This window comes from Neodiprion lecontei, chromosome 1 (genome assembly GCF_021901455.1).
Source record: "Neodiprion lecontei isolate iyNeoLeco1 chromosome 1, iyNeoLeco1.1, whole genome shotgun sequence".
Taxonomy (NCBI): Eukaryota; Metazoa; Arthropoda; class Insecta; order Hymenoptera; family Diprionidae; genus Neodiprion; species Neodiprion lecontei.
The window spans coordinates 8008289-8032360 of NC_060260.1; the positions used below are offsets into that span (position 1 = coordinate 8008289).

General features: G+C 45.9%; 2 protein-coding genes across 2 annotated transcripts in view; one reads left to right on the plus strand and one right to left on the minus strand.

Annotated features, from left to right (window-relative positions):
* LOC107220945 overlaps positions 1 to 24072 on the minus strand; it is a 152171-nt gene that overhangs the window by 121700 nt on the left and 6399 nt on the right. The window contains exon 2 of the mRNA XM_046741103.1: positions 16173 to 16302. The gene's annotated coding sequence lies outside the window, so the exon portion shown is untranslated. The remainder of the gene's footprint in view (positions 1 to 16172; positions 16303 to 24072) is intronic.
* LOC107220937 (transcriptional activator cubitus interruptus-like) overlaps positions 1 to 24072 on the plus strand; it is a 58204-nt gene that overhangs the window by 29252 nt on the left and 4880 nt on the right. Inside the window, exons 2-9 of the mRNA XM_046741049.1 lie at positions 14273 to 14625; positions 15766 to 15855; positions 18570 to 18779; positions 20373 to 20689; positions 22103 to 22381; positions 22674 to 22838; positions 23196 to 23360; positions 23577 to 23993. Coding sequence (XP_046597005.1) covers positions 14273 to 14625; positions 15766 to 15855; positions 18570 to 18779; positions 20373 to 20689; positions 22103 to 22381; positions 22674 to 22838; positions 23196 to 23360; positions 23577 to 23993 — 1996 coding nt within the window. The remainder of the gene's footprint in view (positions 1 to 14272; positions 14626 to 15765; positions 15856 to 18569; positions 18780 to 20372; positions 20690 to 22102; positions 22382 to 22673; positions 22839 to 23195; positions 23361 to 23576; positions 23994 to 24072) is intronic.

Genomic DNA, 24072 nt, shown 5'->3' on the forward strand with positions numbered 1-24072 from the left:
GGTTGATACGGATCCGTGTATGAAATATGATTAAGAAATTACCGGGCTGGATCTCTTAATTTCCTACCGAGACAGCGGCAGCGGCAGCTCGAATTCTCAGCCCCTTCTTCCTTTGATCGTTCGAGAAGAGCAGATCTTCGGTACGTTGCTGCAGAGATGCCGCTACGCGAGGCGAGGCGAGGCGAAGCTTGTACATCTCTCTGGTACACGGCGTAGCGCGTGTGCGCCACCACGAGAGGATCTACGTTATGCATCCAGCATAATCCGGGGCCTCTCTTTCTCGACAACCGGCAATTATCTTTACTAAACTAGGATCCCCGTGATTACACGGTTCGCTCACCTCATCCACCCTCACCCCCTTCCTTTTTCTCCTCCCTCTTCTTCTTTTTCTTCTTCTCCTTCGACCGGCCCATCAGCCCAAGGGGTACTCTGAGCCCGACAGAATGCATCGATTGGAGAAAAAGTGGAAATGAATATACCGATGCATAAAATTTTTATTTCATTCATAGAAGGGATGAAAAAGCGGGCGAAATTACCGGACTTCAAGACGGTTAATATCGACAACCAAAGGCAATCTCACAATCATTTACGGAATAATTGCTTTCGAGTATAACGTCTTTCGTTATACTTTATGGGATATAAAATCTGCACTGTAGTAGTGAATATGTATTATTATACATAAACGCAATAATAAATATACGAATTTTTTTTCACTTACTTTGCGGTAACTTAATGCATTATTTTTTTTAACAAATCTTAAGCCCTGTAGCTGAAGCTGAAGCTTTTCAAAGATCTCAATGCACTCCATAATTTTTACGATACTGAAATAAGTACACGCACAACGCAGAAGGACAAAGAATTGTGTATTCTATTGGCTTCCTCTAATTAGGCTGGATTTTGCTGTTGCAAAATAATTAGTCCGATTCTTTGAACTCGAGTACGGTTATTTAAATCATATACAACCGTTGAGTCAGACTAAAAAAAAAATATTCTGAAAAATATTTAAAAAAACTCGTTGATTAGTTTTAATAAGAACAAGTTGGTTTTCGAGTTTCCAATTTTTGCACTGATTTTATGATAATCACTGTAAGCACTAGCTGTAATTTTTTTTAATAATCTTGTCACTATTTCTTGATAATTATTATTTTTTTTAATAAATTAATTAATTGAATTAACATTCTACGACTAATTGGTTGACGACATATTCTGGCATGCTTATATTCCATTGAAGTTTTCGTTCGAATCGACTGAATTATCAAACCGCACGTGTTTCACGGGCGATGAACTTCCTTGATAAAATGGAGTAATATTTCTAAATGTATTTGAAGAAAGTAATGATGTATTCATTTGGTTATTAAAAAAGATATATTGGACACCGAATTGTAAAGTGTAAACTTTAGTGTTAACTACGTGGATGTGAACGAGAATCCGATATCGATCAGCAAGAAGACGGTATAATATGTACATATATATGTATTGTTGTATTATACATATAACGATGTGCAATGGATCGTATAAAAGACCTACAGAGATTAAAAATAACTCGTACGTTAAAATTTTCATCCAGTTCGTCGAAACGATCGTTTTATGTATATATATATATATGTGTACATATACATATAGAGTCCGTATATCTATAAGTGTGCCAAAATTCTTGCGAGCAATAAAGAATAAGTACAGTTTTACTGCCTACTTTGAATTTTCGTACGTGGTGTAATAAATCCTTTCCACTAACTGCCAGAATGCAAACGAAAGAAAAAAGTTCCACATTGCTGGTATACAGAGCTTTTCACAGACCGTATATAAAACGAAATGGCAAAAATTGTCTTCACATTATTTCAGCAATACGGCTCTCGCGTATAACAGTATAAGGAAATTTCTTACGGCGTCGAGGAAGAGCGCAAAATCTGTCGGAGAATTAAAACGCAGATGCAATAAATCAACGAATGACGTACCACATATATACGATACAACGATAATCCGCATGCGTATGATGCATTATAATAAATGCAGGGTAAACAAAGACGTTTTATTTAGATTTCTCAATCACTGAATCACTGAATCACGGTACGTTAAATTTGTCAAACAATGCTAGTTGGAACGCGGTTGATTGTTTCCGGTACAAGTTAAGGATTGTTTTATTCAAACAAGAGATTAGGATTGTTCGCGATGAGCGCTCGAGCGAGCACTTTGTATTTAACAGAAAGTCAGAGGCACACGCCCTGCTTCATGCCTATACCGGTACAATAATAATATCGAGCGTCGCGTACGTATTAATACGAACATAGAAGCACGCGTGAAATATATAATCGTTAAACCGTCTGCGGGAACACAGTACACGAATTGGACAAATGCAATTACGAGTCCCGCGGCGATTCAATGATCCTGTCGAAATACGTCAAGTACGGATCGGCGAGCCTTTTGCCGCGAGCGAATTTGACGCCCGCCCGTCGCGACGCGTCGTTTGACCGAACAACTTTCCGAGAACGAAAAAGGGTTGAGGGTTTGCAGGATGAAACAATGCGACTCGAGGGGTCGAACTCCGAGGAGGAGGCGTGGATGCGGGACAAAGACGATCGGGGGGTAAAATCGGTAGATCGATCGAAAGGGTGAAGTGGGAAAATAAAAGCGTCGGGTGTGTCGTATCGTCGACGAGACGGACGTTAATAGGTCTGGACAATTATAGGCTCTGTAACTACATATACATATCCATACATATATGTATATAAATATATATGTATTATATATACGTATATGTATATATACCTCCATTGCACAGGCGCGGATCGGCGACGTTATCCGGTCGGTTGGTCGGTTCGAAACCGCGCGCGTTTCTTTATTTCAATCGTCGACGTCGAGGAGGCTTTCGAAATATCATGCCTCGCCGGCTGCTGTCACGCAGGATGTGAGTTTTTGCCCCCTGCCGCCACCGCCGCCGCCTTCTCGAAGCACTGTGCAAGCTCTCGTCACTCTCGTCGAACGGTATTATTTTTCTTTCGCCGGTAACGACCCCACGTTCACGCCGCGCCCGCCTTTATATACTCCAAGCTCTCTCGTCTCATGTCCGAGATGAAATGAGGAGAGATGAATATTTCGGTCGAACCCGAAGGAAAACACAGACTCCTACGCTATATATTTCTAGACGACTTTCGTGACACAGTTGCGAGGAGTGCAATATCCTGAGTTAACCGTCTCACCGGCGAAAATATCCAGGTATATTAGAGAGACACGTCGATCGTCGACTAATACCTTCAACCTTCAGCATCCACTGCCGGATGTCGTCGACGAGCCCAGTATTGTCGGATCTTAGACGAAACTACACTTTATAGGGAATGAGAAAATTTGAATTATACCCTCGAAAATTTGGGTCCTTAAAAATGTTTAAACCATTTTCACCGTTCAATTAGTATTTGTACTTTATCATTATACACCTGTTCTGAATTCTTTAGACTATTAGAATTTTATGGATATAATTGAAGTGACCATTTTCCAAAAACTACTGCCAAACGTACAGATTTTTTCCTGAGATTTCGAAATCATTCAAGCCGGGTCATTTGAAATTCTTTAGGGTAATTCCGGGTGAGACGGCCGAAAATATGAAAGATGGCGCACGGTATAGCTGCTTGTGCACTTTACTGTATCGAACTACGCTGTGAGCCATCTCTTACCTATGGCTATGTCACCAAGATTTACGTTAGAACATCGAAGATACGCAACGTCGAGTACCAACAAGGCAAAATATTCGTCTTGCTCCTTAATACCAAAACGGAACACCCTGTATATATGGGGGTCTGCATAAGTTGGCGTACAAAAGCAGCGAGCTCCCGAATGTTTCTCAATTAAGGCGTTCAATCGACTTGGCCGGTTGAGAGTTGGAGCAGTGGGGAATTCTTCTGGGAACCGCTGAGCTCGCCGAGGACTATAACACACAGAGAGAGAGAGAGAGAGAGAAAGAGAAAGAGAAAGAGAAAGAGAAAGAGAGAAAGGAAGCAAGCAACCTGGGACAGCGGAAGGGCCGTAAAGCTTCAGATGAGAGGGACGGAGAGAATGAGAGAAGGACGTACGAGTATAGACAGAGAGTACGCCGGATGATAATTGAGCAAACGTGACTGGTGATCACCAATCTCTATACATGTACAATACGTAAAACATTATAGTATATTATGAGATTATTAGGCATAAACTTTACCTCATTCAGTCTTACGAGAGTGAAAAAAAGAGTTATTTTTAGGATATATAAAATATATCGAAAACCAATAAAAAGCTAATACTTTACAAGCTCATCCTAACTGATGCCTGAGATTAAGACGTGAATTCATATAACATCAAACCCGTTTCGTTAACACTTTTCACGATTCACGGGGTGAAGATAAAGCGATGCGGGGTTAAGATAGGTAGGGTGGGAGGGTGGGAGGCTCGGTAAAAGACGTCTCAATCATTTACCGGAATGAAAGTGTTGATAGTTCCATTCGCTGCTGTTCAAAACTCGATGCATGGGAGGCTGACTAAGGCGGAGTAAAATAAGGAGGAAGCAGCGCGGGTGACGACGACGAGGTTATACAGGCGAGCAGAAGAGCAAGGACGCGATGCAATTAGCAGTGCTAACAAGGCTGCGGGAGTTGAAACGGGGGCCCCTGCATTTACCATTCCCCGTTTAACATATACTTACACGTTACACATATACACATATAGTAGATAACTTAGTATACGTATGTACAGTGTACACACACGCATACATACAGGTACCTACAACGCGTGTATATAACATAAGTGTAGCTAGGGCGATTATTTGTTTACTTAATTCGAGGTTACACTTGGGGCACGTGTATGGGTGTGGTGGTAGAAAAAGGGTGGCGGCGAGGGGGGGGGGAGGATCAGAAAGGAAGAGAGGGAGGGAGGAAGGCATAAAGGAAAGGACGCGCAAGCGAGCAAGCGATAATTATCGGGGCCCCATGGGCGCGGGCCTCGCTCGCGAGAGTTGGGGTCTTAATTGAGGCGTGGGTAAGGAAGGGCGTCCTTGTTTCGTCGTTGCCGGGTCGTCCTGCAGGCCTCCGGCATGCGCCGGGGCCCGGGATGAGCGGCGACCGGCGGAGAGAGGGTGAGGAGGGTAGGGGGAGACCCACCCCGACCGTGGAAAGAGTGAGATACATAGAGAGGTAAAGATAGAGAGAGACGGAGGCGGCCTAACCGGTCCTCCTACACTCGGTGCTCTCGCAGCCCGCGGGGTGCAGCCGCCTAGCAGGGACCAGAAACGCGGTGCCCCGGGACCGCGACGATACGATACGGGAAACGGGGAACGGGGAACGCCGGGCGCGGTGGTAGCGTACCCACCGAATTATTTATGGGGCCTGATAGAGACGCCGCGCCGCTACGGCCACGTTCTCCTTGTCTACTAGCCGGGGCCCGGGACTCCGGGACTCGGGACTTAGGGTACGGGAACCTGGAACTGGGAACTGAGACCGACGAGCCACGCACCGAATACCAGTTCAGCCGCGACGAGAGAGTCTTCTTGTATCATGCCCACCTGTAGTATCCTCTTGTTACAGACGGCCGGATCCACGTGCTCCTTTTCGCGATCGTTTTACCCATGAGTAAAAGTCTTCTTTTACAGGTGCAAGCTGCGCGGAATCGTGGGACGAACGGAATTCAATCTCTCACGATAAGGGATGCAAATCGCGGTTTCAACATTTTTAACCCTTATCCTGTCACATGGTTTTTAGTATACGTTGGCTGTCACGTGGGGTCTTTCGCTTCTTTTTAAGTGCTCCAAATATTCTGAAAAAATTCATGCATGTCCTTCGAGGCGTCTTATTTACTTATTTGGGAGAAAGACTCGTGCTTTCTAGTTTACAAGATATACCCCATGTGACAAGGTAAAGGTTAAATCTTTACACGAACGTCTTTATTCTTTCAGGAAAATTCGTAAAATAACTTCGTTTCATTATGATCGAAGAAGCGTATTGTTTACACCTTTGTTAATCAGTAAATAAATTATTCCAATCGTCCCAGAGTTTTGCTGGCATTAAGAGATTTATTCGAGATATAACAGTGCCTATAGAAGTTTGAGGATGAAGTTCGTCGGGGAAGGTTATTAATTGACACTTACAAAATTCTTCGTTACAAATTTTGCGACGTTTCAGCTGGACCCAACCAGCTATCATCAAGCTGCTTATTCAAACTTGTTCAAGCAAAATAATATAAAAATAAAATCGACTAAAATCAAAAATTTACATTGCCTGACAACCGTTATTACGAGTATAACGAAAATTTCTTGCCACCGTACTGCATGAAATCATTTCGTAAAATCCGTAAAACTCTATTCAACTCGTTAAAATTTTTTACTGCACTCCGCGAACTCCTTATAACCGGATGAACTTGAGTCGTTTCGTAGAAATACAGAATCACGTTTAACAGGTGTTTTGAGGAATATTTTTCTCAACGTATAATCGTTTTTCTGACAAACATCCAGATTCACTTAAGTTATGCCAATTTTTCAGGCCCATGTGATCGAGTATTTTTGTGGGCTTTTTTCCCATATTCCTCGACCCCAACAGGCAAAAGTTTGCCTGACATCCAGATTTTATGACCGCCCCCACTGAAGCGTAACATATTACATAAATTTCGGCTTGGTTGACCGCGAGAAATTTAACGATTTTATTTATGTGGTGTAACGGTTTTTGAGTCGGAATATTAAGAAGTATAAGACATGCTATGTAAGCTGTCAATGTATATCGATTACCTTGTTATATGATATTCGTCGCACTTTTTACCAAGTTTTTATACGCTAATACTGAATCCCCAGTTTTCCGATGCCTCGTATTATCGTCCCTGCCAACTGAAAAGTCGATCATTTCACACTCAATCACTTGTTTCGCATTGAAATACGGTGAATAATTAATTAGAATTCCTAATACACAAAATTTGCAGATAACAATTGTGCATTACTATAAAAATGTTCAACTAATATTGCACATATATAATAATTGAGATGTCTCACTAAGAATGTCTTGAATGTTTCGTCCGATTTAGAAGAATTTGATCAATTGTTGATTTTTCTCAGCCTTGAATACGATCCTGAATAATTTCAACTAGCCACGAAGTAACCGATATACCTACACAGCCTTGTACGTTCGTGATTGAATATCTCTCAGGACTAATATCCGTAATCAGTCCGTTAACGAATGAATCAAAACCATCGATGCATGCCCCATAAGGATCCTTGGCACTACTTTACCGAAAAGTATCGATATTAAAAATACGTTGCACTACTTTCAAATATTTCTCTCCACGAATCCCACATGGATGAGTATAAGTATATACAGAAAATGATGCACACAAATACGACGAAGAAGCGCGCATCTTGGTGAGTCGTTAAGCTGCCCAAGCGGACGCCGGTGGCGTGGGTGTCTTCGAGCCCGAACGAGGATTGGTGATGGTAATGGTGAGAGAGGAGGCAAGGGGAATAGCAGGGACAAGGGGAGGTTCGGGTGTACGGGGAAAGGCAGGGCCGCATTCCCTTATTTATTGCCCGGAATATTAAGTTACCTTACTACCACGGTGCATCGGCGCAGGTCGCGCTCACCCCAATACCACCGTGTTATTTCAGGCCGCGTGAGAAAGAGACGGGAAAAATAAAGCCTCGAAGACGGTGAAGATACAAGATTCTACCACGGGTAGAAAGAAGGAGAGAACTAGGGAGGCGCTACAACGGCGAGGTATCGAGATATTCAGGATTCGATGTGGTTTCTCTTGCAAGCAAGAGTGTTGTCGTTACAACCAAATACCCTGCGCAAAAAATATCACATCTGACTCGCAAAACTGGCCAAACGTAGAGCAAGACGCATGAAAAAGAGTTTGGCAAGAATTTGTGACAGCGGTGGGATGCGTTGAAATTCAATTCATCGTCCAACGTGTTCATTCTCGTCCTTTCAAATTGAGCAAAAAAGAAAAAAAAAAGAAAGATGGAAGGGGGACATGATAATCGTGAACACGTTACATGGAGAATGAGGTAGTGACAGCGTTCCTGGTTCTCGAGTTTAGTTAGCCGGTGACCGGCTAACGTACGACGACTCGACGAGAGCCGGGGGCTGGAAGCTGGATGAAATGAGAATAAGAATAAGAAGAGAGGGAACGAAGGAACGAACGACCGAGTGTGAACTTACAAGCGCTTACCTATATAAAACGCGAGAGACCGTGAGGGTTCCAGCTCGTAGTTCGCTGCCGGTCACGAGGCGACATCCTCCTCTCTTATCCTTTCCCTCCGCACCGCCACGTTCCCTGCCTCCAACACGTGAAGAGGACTTACCGCTGGTCCGCCCCGCGCGACAAAGGAAAGAACGAACGAACGCGAGGGTGATAGAAGGCGAAGGAGGAGGTGGTGGACCAGTTTTCTCGGCTCTCGGTCGTCGCAGTGCCCAGATCGGGTCGGTGGGTAGTCCTTTTTTATAACACGTACCCAGAGAGAGTCCGTTCCATAGAACGGAGGGCCTCGACGTGAGATCACGCGTCCCGATTAACCATCGAGCAGAGATTTCGCGGTAATCACTCTCTTATGCAGCCTTTACAATACCGGAAGACCTAACACGTCTCCTCGATGTTCCCCGTAATCGCGATGTGCGAGATGTTTCCCCCGTGCAATCTGTTGCTCAGAGTGACGACCGAAATTTTATGGGTACCACCCTGCGGTGAAGAATTGCAGATACGAGATTGGAAGCGGTGAGAATTCGTTCGTGGATAGAATACGAAGCCGAGAGCGAGATTTCGGGACCGAATGAAATACGACTAAGAGGGCCCTGCAGCAAGTCGGTCGAGTGTGCGCGGTGGGCAAAGGATCGGAAGAGAAGGAGTCTGCGGTTGGCGCAGACGGAGCGATGAAGACATTAAAAGGGACGAGGATGGACGCGAAATTGGTTGTGAGATTACTTGGGGCGTCGGTCCGAGACCCTCTCACCGAGTGTTGGAGCATGGTCAAGAGTCGGCCGTCCATAAGAAGAATAATGCCGTTGCGGTGGTGGGATCAGGATTTGCGACGACGGATTTACGAGAGCAAATAAACATCGTTATTATCCAGCGAACACCCAGGGCGTCTACCAATTCGCGTTGTACCTGAAGAAGGCTTGCAATGCAATTCTCCCAATGTGGATTGGCAAACGTCGCCGCCACTCGTCGCCGCGATTTCCCCTGCTCTAAGTTTCCCGAGTATAATCCAGCGATTCGTATGCTTGGTACCCGGCTCGTTTGACTCCTGGCTTCTGGCCTCGAGACCGAAATGACGCCGCGGCTGTAGTAAGAGAGATAAAAGAAAAAACACTCGCGCGAACTTGGCCGACCGGAATCATCGATATTATTGGAAGTGAAATCCGCCGATCAGAGTGTCGAGCTAAGGGTGCTGGAGTCCTCTGGTACCCAAGGGCCAAGGACTTCAACATGCCGGTGATGGTGATGATCGCCTGGAGAGGAGAGGAGCCGCGGTGGTCGTCAGACAAGCAGGTATGCGCGCTCGATACCTAGGCCGGGTTTTAAGGAGGCGCGCCTTGAACTGCATTAGCGGATTGCATGCTAATGGGGATCCGGTGACCGATCGGGCGTGCAAATGACTCCATTACCCTCCCCCTGATTCCCGTTCCGAGTCACACATGCTACAAACTGCTACTGCTGCTGCACGTTTCGTTGCGTACCTACTGCAAGCCAAGAGAACGCCATCGCGACTTTATTTCTCCCTTCACGAACTTTGTGACACGACGTTTCTACGTTACTTCACACCTTTCGTGCGTGGATAGGTGGATACCTACTCTACAGGTATCATCACTCAAAGCCATCCAGCGGGTACAGGAAATAGCTATACACCTGTAGCTTCTTATTATTATACCCATCAATCTGTTTGTCTACCTTTATAATATCTTCCTTCTACCTTGTGCTGCAACGGCTCTCACTCTGACCTTGTCCGCATGCCTTCGACAGGTGCATGAATAACGGAAAGATTACATGCGTCGCAGGTAGCTGCCTACCGCGTAAATATAAGTCGAACCGCTGAGTTGATAAAAATTCCAACAGCACAATAATTTGCGATTCATCATCCTCGTGAAAACCACAAAGTGAAATCCATCAAGTTAAGAAAAGGCACATTGGTTTAAAGGATTACTCTACTCCTCGCCAAGTTTCCCTGCAGTTTGTGAAACGAGTACTTGAATAATATAGCATTCCCAGCTAACGGTGTAATAATAGACATATAATTCCCGACACTTGTCACAACTGTCATAATATCTGCCAGCAGCATACCTAGTTCCCCTCGCGTTGCAGCAGGCGGCGCCCGAAAAGATTAAGATAGGATGAAACGGGGGTTAGCGAGTTAGCTCGTGAATCATTAAGATCACCGACGGCACGAAGGTTATGGTGTATACCATACCGGCATGCAGCATCACCGAGGATGAAGTAAATTAGTAAAAGGGTCGTACACGTAGCGCCGGGGTCCGATGAAGAAAAAAAATGTAGAAGAAGTAGAAGAAGAAGAAGAGCGTGTTGAGGTTCTGGCGGAAACGCGTGGCAGGCAAGAAAGTGTAAAACAGAAATATGCATGCCCATTTCCATACCGGCAATGCCGTCCGCAGTCGGGGTGTCTCGATCTGCTCCTAGTCTCCTGCTAAATATAACGCGTTATACGACTCAACTATTGACCCGCCAGCCAGCCAGCCAGCAAGTCAGCAAGTCAGCTCGTTCGTTCGTTCTACGGTTAGACGAGACCGAGTGTGCATCCTCCCTTTCATCCTTGTCGTCGGCGATTTTCCGAGTCTCCAGAAACTGCGGCAGTAAGGCATAGACGGTACCTTAGATGCTGGCCGATGATTCTCGGTGCATCGCGGCATGTCTCCTTATACTCCTCCTCATCCTCATCCCTGTACCGTGCAGTCGTCATCGTCGTCGCAGCGATCCCGTCGACGAGTCGGCAACGTGTTCGCCATATGGTATCCCTCCGCCGTTTCGTTTCTCTCCTCTTCTCTCATCTTCTCTGCTCTTCTCTTCTTTTCGGTATAGTCGCATTCGGTACCACAGAGCAATAAATATCACAACCTGAAACCCGGCGACGAAGCGTCAGGGTGCGGTATGACTATTCTTCGTAGAGCAGTTGTACGAAGGTACGGTTCCTCCTTTCCTCGTGCAGCTTGACTTCACATGGCGCGCCAGCATCCGCCTCCTCTCGATTAGTCGTCGCCGATATATTATCACGATTATACACAAAATCCTCCATACCTATATCGATTCCATATATTCGTACGCGGTTGAGGAAACTCTGATGTACACAAACGGGCCGACATGGCAGCCATGCGTCGCCCCAGGCCTGTGGATCCTCGGCGACGGTCGGCCCGCGGTAAAACGTCAGAAAAATTCATGCTATCGAGGGAGGAGGGTTGCTTCCGGTCCCCGCGCGGCGCGGTAAGAGTTAACGACCTGCTTTTATCTCTCGCGCGTCCGCGGCGTCTCGCGCCTTATTTCCATCTGTCTCTCCCGATCTCTCTCGCTCACTCTTATCCCCACTATCCTATCCTATCCTATCCTATCCTATCCTATCCTATCCTATCCTATCCCATCCTCTCTCTCTCTCACTCACTCTTGTTCGCCCGTTGACGAACAAGGACCGATATAATGCGGTGGTCATGAAGGCGTCTGAGGGACGGATTTACAACGAGAGCTGCAAGGCCCCCGGCGTCTGGTACTCGAAATAGAATCGGACTGTCCTAGGTGAAAAAAAGGATTCAAAGAAAAGGGGGAGGAGGTAAAAAAACGACTACCAGTTGACGATGTTTTCGTTGTAATTAAGTCCCCCTCTCCTCTCCTGCTCTCGTTCCTCACTTCACTCACCCCTCCTCCTCCTTCTACTCCTCCCCCACCGCCTCTTCCATCTTCTCTCGTACCGTTCTCATGACACGTCTTAACTTCGGCCCGAGGATGTAATTGCGTATTCCCGAAGGAACGGCGGAATCGTCCTCGTCAGAAGTCGGTGCGCGGCGCAAGACGGGCAATTACGGAAAGACGTGAACCCCGGGGTAGGATAATATTAATACGGGATAAATCGTTGTTTCCGATATACTTACGTGTATACCTATATACACGAGGAGATATTTCCTCGCGTGCGGTTAAGAGGTCTACTACTGCTGATGCTGATGCTTGATGCTGATGCTGATGCGGGAGCAGCGGCACGGGCGTTTAGTGAGCTATTAACACTGCAGCAACGGTGGACTCGCGGATGTATGGTACATACGTATAACGCGTACATAGACGAGAGGAAGAAGAAGGTGGGAAAGAGCAGGGCGTGCAGAGGAAGGAGAAACGGAGATTTGTGGACTCTGAGCAAAGACAAACAAAACGCCCGAGTTATCTTTACTTGGCAAACTTGCCGAGAGACCCCGACTAATATTTATACAACGACGACGCGGGTTAAACATACCACTAGTCAAATCAAACGATATAATCCGAATTCAAACAAGGCTCTTCCCCCCTTTTCTCTCTCTCTCTCTCTCTCTGTCTTCCGTTTTCCGTTTTCCAATCCCCCTCCCCCTTTCGCCACGCTATCCGAAACCCACCGACGCCTCTTCTTTGCCCCACGTATAACTACGTGCAAGCACACATGCAACTACCCTCCGCTACCCAGATACGCGTGTGCACACATCGGCGCGTGCACGTCGTCCTGGCGCCTCTCCCGTGTATACACGTTATAACGAATTACAATATATGCCCCGCTGCAGTACCACCAGACATACCGTTAAGCATTCCGAGACACGGTTATCAAATTTCAAAGATACGTCTGTAAGATCGATGAAGAGAAAATGTCTTTTTTCATTTTTTTTTTTTTTCCATTTTAATAATCGATCAAACTTATAAACGTTTCAAAACCTGTTTTTTCTCTGTCTTTGTTTCCGTATACTATTACTGTAATACTATAGCTATCGGGATATAGGAACTGTTTGGATATAAAAGATGCCCGTATAAAAACACACTCTGTATTCCGAATCAACACTTTATTATAAACTATACGTGAATCGAAAGAATTCTATCACCTTCAATTTTTCGTGGAATTGTAATAGAGCAAAAAGAAATTTGATAAACAAGAATCGAATTGGTTTTAATTGTCCAGCAAACTGATTGATCATTGATGCAAGTCTGACCAAAAATTACTCATACTACTACCAATGAATATGCGCGATACTGTAAAATCAAATATCATACCTGTCATCATTTGTTCTTCCACTCTAACCGCGAGTAAGTATGCAATAAAACAAAACAACCGGGCGATCGACGAAGCGAGGATAATGTATAGGGCGTGAATCCCACAGCCTAGAGAGTTTAAAATACATATAGTATACACTATACATATAAACCTATCCAGACGCAAGAGTTATAGAGCGAATAAAATCATTCATTCGTTCGGAGAGTCATTGAGATATCCACGATGGGTCTCAAGTCCCGAATCATCGGATTACAACGTGACCAAAAGACTCCGCGCATATATGTTAATTCCAATAAAGTCGTCGAGCTGAGAACGACGAACGAAGCTTGGCGCGCCCGCCTTTGTGCAGCAAGCTTGTTTCCCGTCGTGTCCCGACGCACGAGTTGGCGCTTCGACTGCTTCTGCCAGAGTGGCATGCAGCAAGAGCTCAGTCAAAGAGTTAGGAACAAAACGATATCGAACGAGCGTCGCACAACCTCCTCCTCGCGAGCCATGCAACGAAAGAAACGCGACGTTGAGACGGCAGAGACACGCGCCATTTGCCAGAGCGCCAACCATGACGCCCGGCACCCATCGCTCAAACGTCAAAGTACTGCACCCGCACCAGATAGCAGCAGCTTTCTTGTCCCCCCCTCCTCGTCGTTGACGAATTTAGGATAGTTTATTACCGGTAATGTGGTGGCTCGAGTCTTTCATTTTCTCTCACTCTTTCCACCTTTCGTTTTTTACTTCATCTTTTATCATCTTCTCCTCGACCCGCGCGTGCCGTTTATCACTTCTATATTTATGTGTAGATATCCATATCAAGTTACCCTGTAATAATTGCACAGCGTTCAACGAACAAGTTTACCTGCACAAAACGTTTTTCAAACTTGAACAATTTTTTCTATCGATTACTTATAAGTACACTGATCTTCACTGAATACTACACATTGATCCGTCGCATTTTCGCTTCGAAAAAGTTTCCTAATCTACATATTTGGTATACCTAGAACAGATAAGATATTGCGAATAAGACCAATTAAGCTCAAGATTTTATTATTTTTACAGATTATCGAGTGGAGGAGCAACGACGATCGGTGGAACCGGTAGTCCAGTGGGAAACAGCGGTGGTAGCGGTAACGCGAACGGCGGTAACGTAGGTGGAAGTGGTTCCGGTCTGAGAGGAGAACAGAGCGGAAGCGGGAACGGAGACGAAGGTGGTAACGCCGAGGGGCGAGGAGGTGAAGGTGGAGGCGGAGACGCCGGCGGCGGTGGGAACGCGAGTTCCGGTACCGACTTCCTCCGCAGAAGCCACCCCCTCTCGGAGCACACTCTCCACCCCGCGTATCGGCTCAACTACATGGACCACCTCTACCATCAGCTCCAGGCCTCCACGCACAGCCCCAACGCCTCATTACACGGTAGGTATAGATTAAGAGCAATTTAATTGTACACGTATACCTCGAAGCCACGTAGTAATTACGGAATTTATTTTATACCGTGCAGAAGTCGAGATTCCTCAAGTGGAAATGAAAGAAACTGCTTTGAGCACACCTGTATTCAACTGCAGGTATAACACACGAGCCACGCGTTGAGGAATTTTCAGAAACTCAAATACCTATGCCGCGAGCATTGCTATTGAAACTCGCCCAAGTCTGGAGACGTTTAAAACGTGGAGTTGTGGGAAATGCTGTTGCCCCGTATTGGGAATCCCGTTTCTCCCCGTAATAGGCGCCAACTACTTTTTTCACTTCAAAGAAACGCCAATAATAAACATAGCGCGCGAGATCGGAAAAAGTCTCAGACTCAAATTCCTAAGGCTTATAAATCTCCACTGCATCTTGTGCGTGTAATCAATTCCCCACCTCATCCCCATCATTTCATAGTTAACGTTTCGTAAACAGTCCATAACGTTTGTACGGTTCATTGTCATTGGTAGAACACTAGGCGCATACGCAATGAGCATCAAGTTTCGCTAGTTATTAAAAATCGCGTGATTTACATTCGTATACAAATTATCCCGGGACACGGACTGTCCGCGTCCTCGTCTCCGAGTCCAACAAAATGTATTCCACCCCATTTCCGCTTCTCGTAAAACGAAAACTTACATATTTCGGATGTCTGGCAGTGTCTGGTTTGCGTTTTTATGCTCATGCGGCATACTCGATCCCGCAGCATGCCGCACGGTTATTGAGACCGAAACCACTGCCGCTAATCAAGACAAAGTCCACCATTCTCGGTAAAAAAAATTAGACACCATATCGAGTTGTGGGGCCGCTGAACGAGGAGGAATAGGATCAGGCCGAAGAGTGGAGGGTTTTAAGATTCTCAAGTGCAGGTTCTGAGCCATCCTCTTCTCTCGAGCTCATCAACGCCCGCATATCCGCAGGAAGTATCGTTCAATGCAGCGCGTGCGTCCGTTCCGCGCTCCCAATCATAGGACACGGCCTTCCTTCCAAGCCGAGCGTACGTTCCGCGGGTACGAGGAATACGCGGCACGGAATGAGCAATTGACTCTTGTCAATACTTCTAGCTGACATTACGTTTACGTGTGATTTCAGGGCTGGGTGGTTTAGGACCGGAGTACCTCCTGCACGCTGCCGGCCCCGCGAGCACCCTCGCCTCGTCAGAATTTCCCTTCTCTATCGATGGTAAGTCCACCAAGATTTTCGACCAATTAACAATCAAGCCTGACCTCTCCCTCCGGGGCAACCCGACACCGAACCCCGATCTTATGGAGGATAGAGGTAAGGAGGACTAGAGGGAAATTAAAATGGCGTTGATGCAGCTAAAGTTCCACAAAGCACCAATCAGGTCGAACCCGATTGAACTCTGATTGCTAAGCGCCAATCAGATTGTTTCCCTTTTTGCGTATGAGCGCCATTCTGGTGACTTGTTGAACCACCAGTTGCTGCTTTTTAGTCGACACTTTTTCGATTGAAAAGCCATATGAGATATTTCTCCTTACCTCTGTACTCCGTACCCGATCTTCTACTCATCGACGATCCCGTAGCACCGCGTTGATTGAGAGGAGACGGAGTGGACAATGACCGGTATTTTCATCATTCATCTTTTCTTTTCTCAAACAGTAGGTTCGCCTGAAAACAGAGTAAGTGACGGAATCATTTCACGGTTTTTGAAAAATGATTTTTCATTCCCGTGCATCACCATAGTGTACAATTTTTACAATGAAGTTAACGGTACGCTTGGCACATTCTCTTATAAATAATCGCCACATAAGAATATTACGAGAGCCTTTGAAGAAATTACTTATGAATTCATCGGTGCTAACTTCATTGCAACTATGATAGATGATATTATGATTGATTTAATTGGTTGAAATAACTTTCTAATGTAACGAAAAAATAAAATCAACACTGAATGGGTCGTGACAGCGGTTGAAAAAGGCACATTACGTTGAACACCTACGTTTCATATAAATCGAGGATACAATTGCGTTGAATTGTGAAGGAGACACATAATATAAACCTTCGTGATGTATATTTGCAAAACTATAACGTAAGAATGAAGAAAATCGCCAACATCATATTAAACTAGTGTGATATTTGTCGACATTAAAATCCGTCATAATCTGACCACGCCACACTTGGATCAAATATCTCGATTCAACCGTGCTCTCTACATGTTAACGAGTATCTGACTGTTGACTGATTTCCAGTTTCACACAAAGTACGTAACTGGAAAAGCGTGTGTTGTCACGTGCACGCGTAGTTCGATGACTGCTCACAGACTGTTCCCAGTAGTATAGGTATACTCGCAACCGTTTCAAATTTAGAGAGAATGGACACACCAAAGGTATAACGTTGCAACATGATCAGACAGTGGCAAAGTAAAGTTGGATGGTAAGAACGCGAGACGACGATGTACACAACAAAGAAGAAGAAGAAGAATGGGCTGCTGCTCGTTAGGAGAATCGGGAAGCTCGTTAACGCTTCGGGAGGGAACGTTCACGGAGAAGAGAACGCGGTGGTGGTACTCGGGTCGATCGAGCGTACCGATTGGACCAATTTACATGTCTCAATCCCAGGGAGCTCGTAGGTCTCGCGAAGAGTCCGGGTACCCCTGGACCCGGACTCCCGAGAAGCCTTTAAGACCGGTACGTTCAACGTGTCGGGGCAAGGGGTCAGCGGGTCGCGGACGAGCAGCCCCTGTTCGTATACTCGTTAAGAGTCATTACTCGCGCGATATATCGCCCGATAACGCGCTGCGTCCGGCCTTCAGACCCCTTCGGGGTACCGAGGCGAGCCTTGGCTCCTCGTGCCCGGGCAACGGGCCCCGAGTCCAAGGAACGACGCGTTACCGTAACCCTATACACCGGCGGGCAACCGTCTGGAAACCCTGGGGGTGTCGGATATCGCCTTCCCGACCTCAACGAGCGACAACTAAGTGTCGAAACCACCGCGGCCACAGCTAGTGTACGATAATCGGCGAAAGTGGTTTGCGTTACCACGCCGCAACCCGCTCGCGGCTACTTATCGAGTTAAGGGCAGCTGCCTCAGTTGCGGTCGCGGTTAACACGCAACGTCCTCAACAAATTGTCCAATATTAGACGTTTTTCGTTGTTATATACTAATACGCTGGCGTTGTATTACCGTAGCCTAACCATGTTACTTTCAAGACAGTCTTTCTTGCGGTGACAGAGAAAATTAGGGGTGAACAATGAAGATGTCAGGGTGTTTAGCTGTCGGAAAAATCTGGAAAATCTGGAGTTGTCAGGGAATTTGCATGCGTCTAAAAAAGCCGGGAGATGTCGGTGAATTCGGGCGTGGGTCCTGGAAATTCTTACTTTCTTCCTCACTACTCTACGATTCTTTGAATTGTAGAAAATTACTCTTCGTAAGAAGATTGGAGGGGTTAATGGGAAAGGGGGACAAAGGATGAAAAATATGGTTTTTGAAGGAATTTTAAGAATTGATAAATTGATGCTTAGCACTGTGTGAAATTTATGAAGAATACAAACAAGTACGAAGAACCGTTAATACTCTCAGGCTGATGTTTCTACCGTCAGGATTCGAAAGAATGACTAATCCTAATCTTCGATTAATTTCTTAAAATCGTCGCGTTTATTGATATATTTGGTAATTGTATTTGAGCAAAATTATACTGACAGAAAAATTGGACTATTTTAACTTACACTGGAGACATCTGACGTATAATTTTTAACTAATTTACATTTTAAAAAAAGTAAATTTGTAAATAAAGTAAGGTTGAAATGAGTCCTGGAAGAATGTCTATTTTCGTCTGGAATATCGGGAAATGTCAGGGAATTTGATAGGTCGCTCACGCTAGATACCTTGGATGTTGAGAAATGCAAATTTTGTATTTAGCCGCTTCACTGTTTCAGCCTCTTCGAGACTAGGCAGTCCAAGAGCCTCAGCATCAGCATCAGCGTCGGCGATCAGGGCGAGCAGAAAACGAGCCCTGAGCAGCTCACCGTACTCGGATAGATTCGACATCGACAGCATGATACGATTCAGCCCCAACAGCCTGGCATCCATCGTAAACGGCTCGAGAAGTAGCAGTGCGAGCGGAAGCTACGGCCATCTTTCCGCAGGTGAGCTTTGCGTTCCCTTCTTCAACGTCCTTGCACACATTTTCTACTCACACCAAGGCCGAACGAAGTTGAACGCGATGAACAGAGACCGAGCCAAGTAATGAATGGAGTGGAATATCACAGTCATTGCCATTCGCACATGTGTTAGCTAATACTTTAACTATTTAAACGCCAATAATCGTAAGACGTGTCACGAATTTTAGTATAGGTGCAATTGAAAATATAAAGGAGAGAGATAGAGAGAGAGCGCGAGAGAGAGAGAGAGAGAACGGATGTGATTCATGATTATGAGTCTTTTATAATTCGAGATGTAAATTTGTCGGTTCAATCACTACGGCGTATTATTAATGATGTGCAACGTGATAAATTAGTTAAATTGAACAATGAAAGTTGTAAATATAACTGACAAAAATTGAATAACCTCGTCCAAACGACACAACACGGCGTAGATCATAGGTCAAGTTTTTCTCCTAGTTTTTACAACACGAGTTGACAATGAAGACACCATTCAGCCAAGTCTGGAAATTACCCGACTTCTCTTTCCCTTTACTAAAAATACACGCATCTGCCGTAAGCAAAAGAAACCTAACTGCAAATTTATATCCAGAATTCATTAACAGGTAAGTATATGTCGGTAAACCGATCGACTAATCGAACCTTGTACTGAAATAAATATGTAGCAGTGAAATCCATGCATAACCAAAAGAAAAGCAAGCGATTCCCCCCAAATTATAAATTGAAAAAAACTTCGAAGTATCTGCCACACATCTCCATGCACATAGTGCGAATCTTAACGTTGGTACCGAATAAAGTCGAAGTACCGAACGGCGGTAGGGCAACGATACACGATGTGTCCGGGACCTTTTGCACGCGTTATAGTCATCGGTGGGGAAGGAAGGTCTTTAGAGTCGACTCACGCGCGTTGGGCATAAGATAACCATATTAGTCGCGGGTAATCTAGTCGTAACAATTAGCGCCGCGGTACCATCGAGGAGAACCAGAGACGAGGACGTTCGTTCCTCTAAATAGTTTCTTAGGTGCAAGTAAATCCATGCCGCGTGTGTCCCATCCATCCATCCGTCCGTCCATCCATTGGAACCGGCGGTCGTTCCTCATTGTGGCGTCGGTCGCCTAGCTGCTGCCGTCTCGCGCATAGCATATGCGTGTCTGTGAATGGAGGAGTATGGAATAACAAATAACGTCGCAGGTAAAACGGTGATGAGACGGGTAAGAGCCGAGCTGTACGGAAATCGCAGCAGAGCTCACGATGCGTTTCACAAGAGCCAGAAAGCTAGACTTGCCTGAAATGCAATCGTGCTGCCGTTGCTGCTGTTGCTGCTGACGGGCTTCTACTCCCAGCTCCTCCTGCTTATTGAAATGCTGGCTTAGCTACGTGCCGGAAGCACACCGCATCGCTACGCGATCCGACTGTCAACACGGTCCCGATTACCAGTCGTCATGCCCCGCAACGGGCAGAGCCAATTTACACCGGCGCAGGCTGAACGCGACCGGTGGAGAACATGCCTCTCTCTCTTTTCTCCTGTACGTCCATTCACTTATTCGTCTACTAATCCTCGTTAATTGTCCATACAGCCATGAGTCCGGCGCTTGGAATGCACCCGGGGATGGCACCGCATCTTCAACAACTTCAGACCCACCTTTTACGAAGTGCCGCCGTTGCAGCAGCCCTCCTCCCCCACGGCCACCACCCCTCGTCGCACCTTCAACCACCACCGCACCCCCCTCACCCCGCACACCATCCGGGCCATCATCACCACCCTCATTCTCACACCCACTCACATGCCGCCCTCGGTCCACCGCATGCCCAACTATTCTCCGTACCTCCGCACACAACTGGCATGGTAGCCGCAGTTGGAACCCACGGAAGCCTACCGCCTCCAAAGACTGAGGTAAGTAAGACAGGAAGATTATAGACATGCATTACGATATAGTGGCTTACGAATTCGATACACGAATCGGGAAACTTGTACCTTAAACCAATTACAAAACGTACAGACGAAAAATCTGAAGATATCGCGGTGATATGTGATGATATTTGTAGGATTATTATAGAAACAAAATGCGGCTAGAAGTGGTACTAGACATGGGACTGGCCGTGACTAGTTGATAGTAAAAATGGTATTATTTGATTTTTAATCGCTTACGACTGAAAACAATGGATCTACATACACCTCATTTTTACGACCAACGTAAATCAATTTTACAAGAGACCATTGCTGAAACGGCACACGATGAATTAAGCCATCGATTAAATTAGTATCTACTAATCGTAGCGTTATAGGAGTTTGCTCAATATAGAAACCACGGTACGTGCAACGACTGTTAGACGCTCCTCTCGATGTCTGTATCTTCTTTTTCTTCTTCTTCACGTCATCTTTCCCCTCTACTCTTCTGCGTGGTACCAATTTACAACGAAGAGGAAACGACGCGCAACAATACATGCACCGATATTTGTACACGGTGGTCCGTCATCGATTCGATGGGACTATAAATAACGCGACGCAAACTTCCGTCGTTTTTCTTTTTCTCCCACCCACAATGTCATCGACAATTTTCCTTGCCTTCTCTAGTTCTATTTTTTTCTCAACTAGTAGGCACTCTCCTCGGCTTACAACCAATCTCCCGAGCGTTATTATTTCGCCCAGCTCTTGATGATTTATTTTATTTACACGCGGTATTCACTTGGCCAACATCGATTTCCGCGACGGTCATCCGCAGGTACCACCACTTCTCGTCCATCATTCACCTATAGTCTCCTCACTCTTCTTCTACATCTTTATTTTCCCGGTACTTACTCAAGCTTCAATCACCGGTCTCTCGATATGCAGTCAAGGAGCATCTCCATCTCCCACAGTGTAAATAATGGGAAACAATCGCGCGATGTTTAACCGACACCCCGTGTAAGCATCACATCAGCCAGACCCTGTACTGCACATGATGGAACAGGTATTACGTCGTCAATACCTACACATCCTATACGGTAGCCAGAGTAACGTCTTTATATATCGTCGAGAGGAGCTGGCAAGTCGGGGAGAACGCGCGCGTCCCGTCGAGGAATGGAGTGACGGCAAGCGGGGGCGGGAGCGGGGAGCAGAGGGGAGATTGTTGACCGGTTTACGACGGGTGGAGACCGTTGGATTGAATCGTTGCGCCCTTCAGCCGTGATACGCGATAATTGAAGAAACGAGAGAGAGTGGCGAATGGCGTAGAACCAGCGCTACCGTGCAAAATCCTCCAACGTTGATGACTTACACGGATCCCAATTACCCCCCTCACCCTGATTTTGTTATGACGTTCAACAGCGAACGACGGACACGGCGTGCCGAAGGACCTCGGCGGAAGGACCGGGCCGATCGATAGCCGCCGAGGCTGACACCTCGTCCAGAAGAGCCTCGACCAAAGTAAAAAGGGAACCGGTCACGACCGCGGCGAGCACGACGACAGCCATGACGACGACAACGACCGCCCCGCCAACCCATCCCCAGGGACTCAGCCCAAGCGAGGACCTGAGGGACGAACCCGGGGACTTCATAGAGACCAACTGCCACTGGAGAGGATGCGGTCTCGAATTTCCAACGCAGGTAAATTTTTGAGTGCCTTAATGCATGAACGATTGCAGAAATGAATAGGTTACACATATTGTTATGATCTAGGACAGAGTCCTGTTGAGTATAGAACGAAGCCTGGTAATGAAACGAATGAAACAAATACCGGTAAACGGTATGGGATGGAAGTGAAACGGTAAAATTTGAACTGAAATAAGTATATATATGACGTAGATCAGTCAACACTATCTGCGTAGAACTGATTATTTGATTGTATCGAAGGTTTCGACAAGCAGTATAATTATTCTTTACATATTGATGGTTTTAGGATGATCTCGTCAAGCACATAAACAACGACCACATCCATGCGAATAAAAAGAGTTTTGTATGTGGTTGGGAAGATTGTTCGAGAGAAGAGAAACCGTTCAAGGCGCAATACATGTTGGTCGTTCATATGAGGCGGCATACGGGTGAAAAGCCCCACAAATGTACCGTAAGTTGTATTTTATCATTTCTGTCATTACTAATTTCGATTCGGGGTTCGTGAAACGCTTCCCACTTCACTGGAGTAGACGATATTTGTTTTAAAGTTTCTTATTTCGAGCTACCCCTTATGCTGATTCCTGTTTGCTAGTCAGTCGGTCGCGTAGCCGAATACAGCGATCACGCGAATCGAACTGCAACTTGAATTTAAGATCAAGAGTCTCGAAGGTGCACGTTTGTATGTACATAGATATACATACACACGAGAGTTAAGCAAGTCATATATTTGCCGATTTCCACCATAATTCCACCGCTCTTGATAGTTGGCAAGTATAAACGAATCGAAGAACATCTTATTCAATTTCAGTTTGAAGGCTGCTTCAAAGCATATTCAAGGCTAGAAAACCTCAAGACGCATCTGAGATCTCACACGGGTGAAAAACCTTACACCTGCGAGTACCCGGGATGCAGCAAGGCCTTCAGCAACGCCAGCGACCGAGCCAAACACCAAAATCGAACGCATTCTAACGAGGTAAGACATCAACAAACTTCTAGCTCTGCACCAAACGTTCCCATTTTTTTGCACTAGGTACTTTAGTATAATTTAGATTCACTTATAAACTCGAACTAACACGCTCTTTCCGCTTTATGCCATGCAATCGAAGAGGAATTTTACTAATAAGTAAGTAGCAAGAGTTGTGATTCGAATCCTGATAATTGACGAGATGAATTTTTCCATCATTCTCAGAAACCGTACGTTTGCAAAGCTCAAGGCTGTACAAAGAGGTATACAGATCCGTCGTCTCTTCGGAAGCATGTGAAAACTGTTCACGGTGCAGAATTCTACGCGAACAAGAAGCACAAGGGCGGCGACGGTGGCGGAAGTGACGAGGCTGGTGCAGGTGGACACAGTCCTAGTCGCAGCGAAGATCGACATCCAAAGACCCCGAGTTTGTCGAGTCCAAGTGTGAAGTCAGAAAGCGAGGCGAACAGTCCACCTGGTATGATGCAACAGGGAAGTCCACTGATCGGCGGATGCACGGACGATCTTGGAATGGGGGGCGGCAGCGGAGACGGCGTGACTGCGATTGGGGTGGACGAACCGTGGAACGAGGAACCGGATGACCTCGACATCGCCGATCTTCCGGTCGCGCTCCGTGCCATGGTAAGTGTAAGATTTCGAGTATCTATAATTCGCGGTACAAAACTAAAAATCTATGAATCATCAGTTATATTAAGAAAAA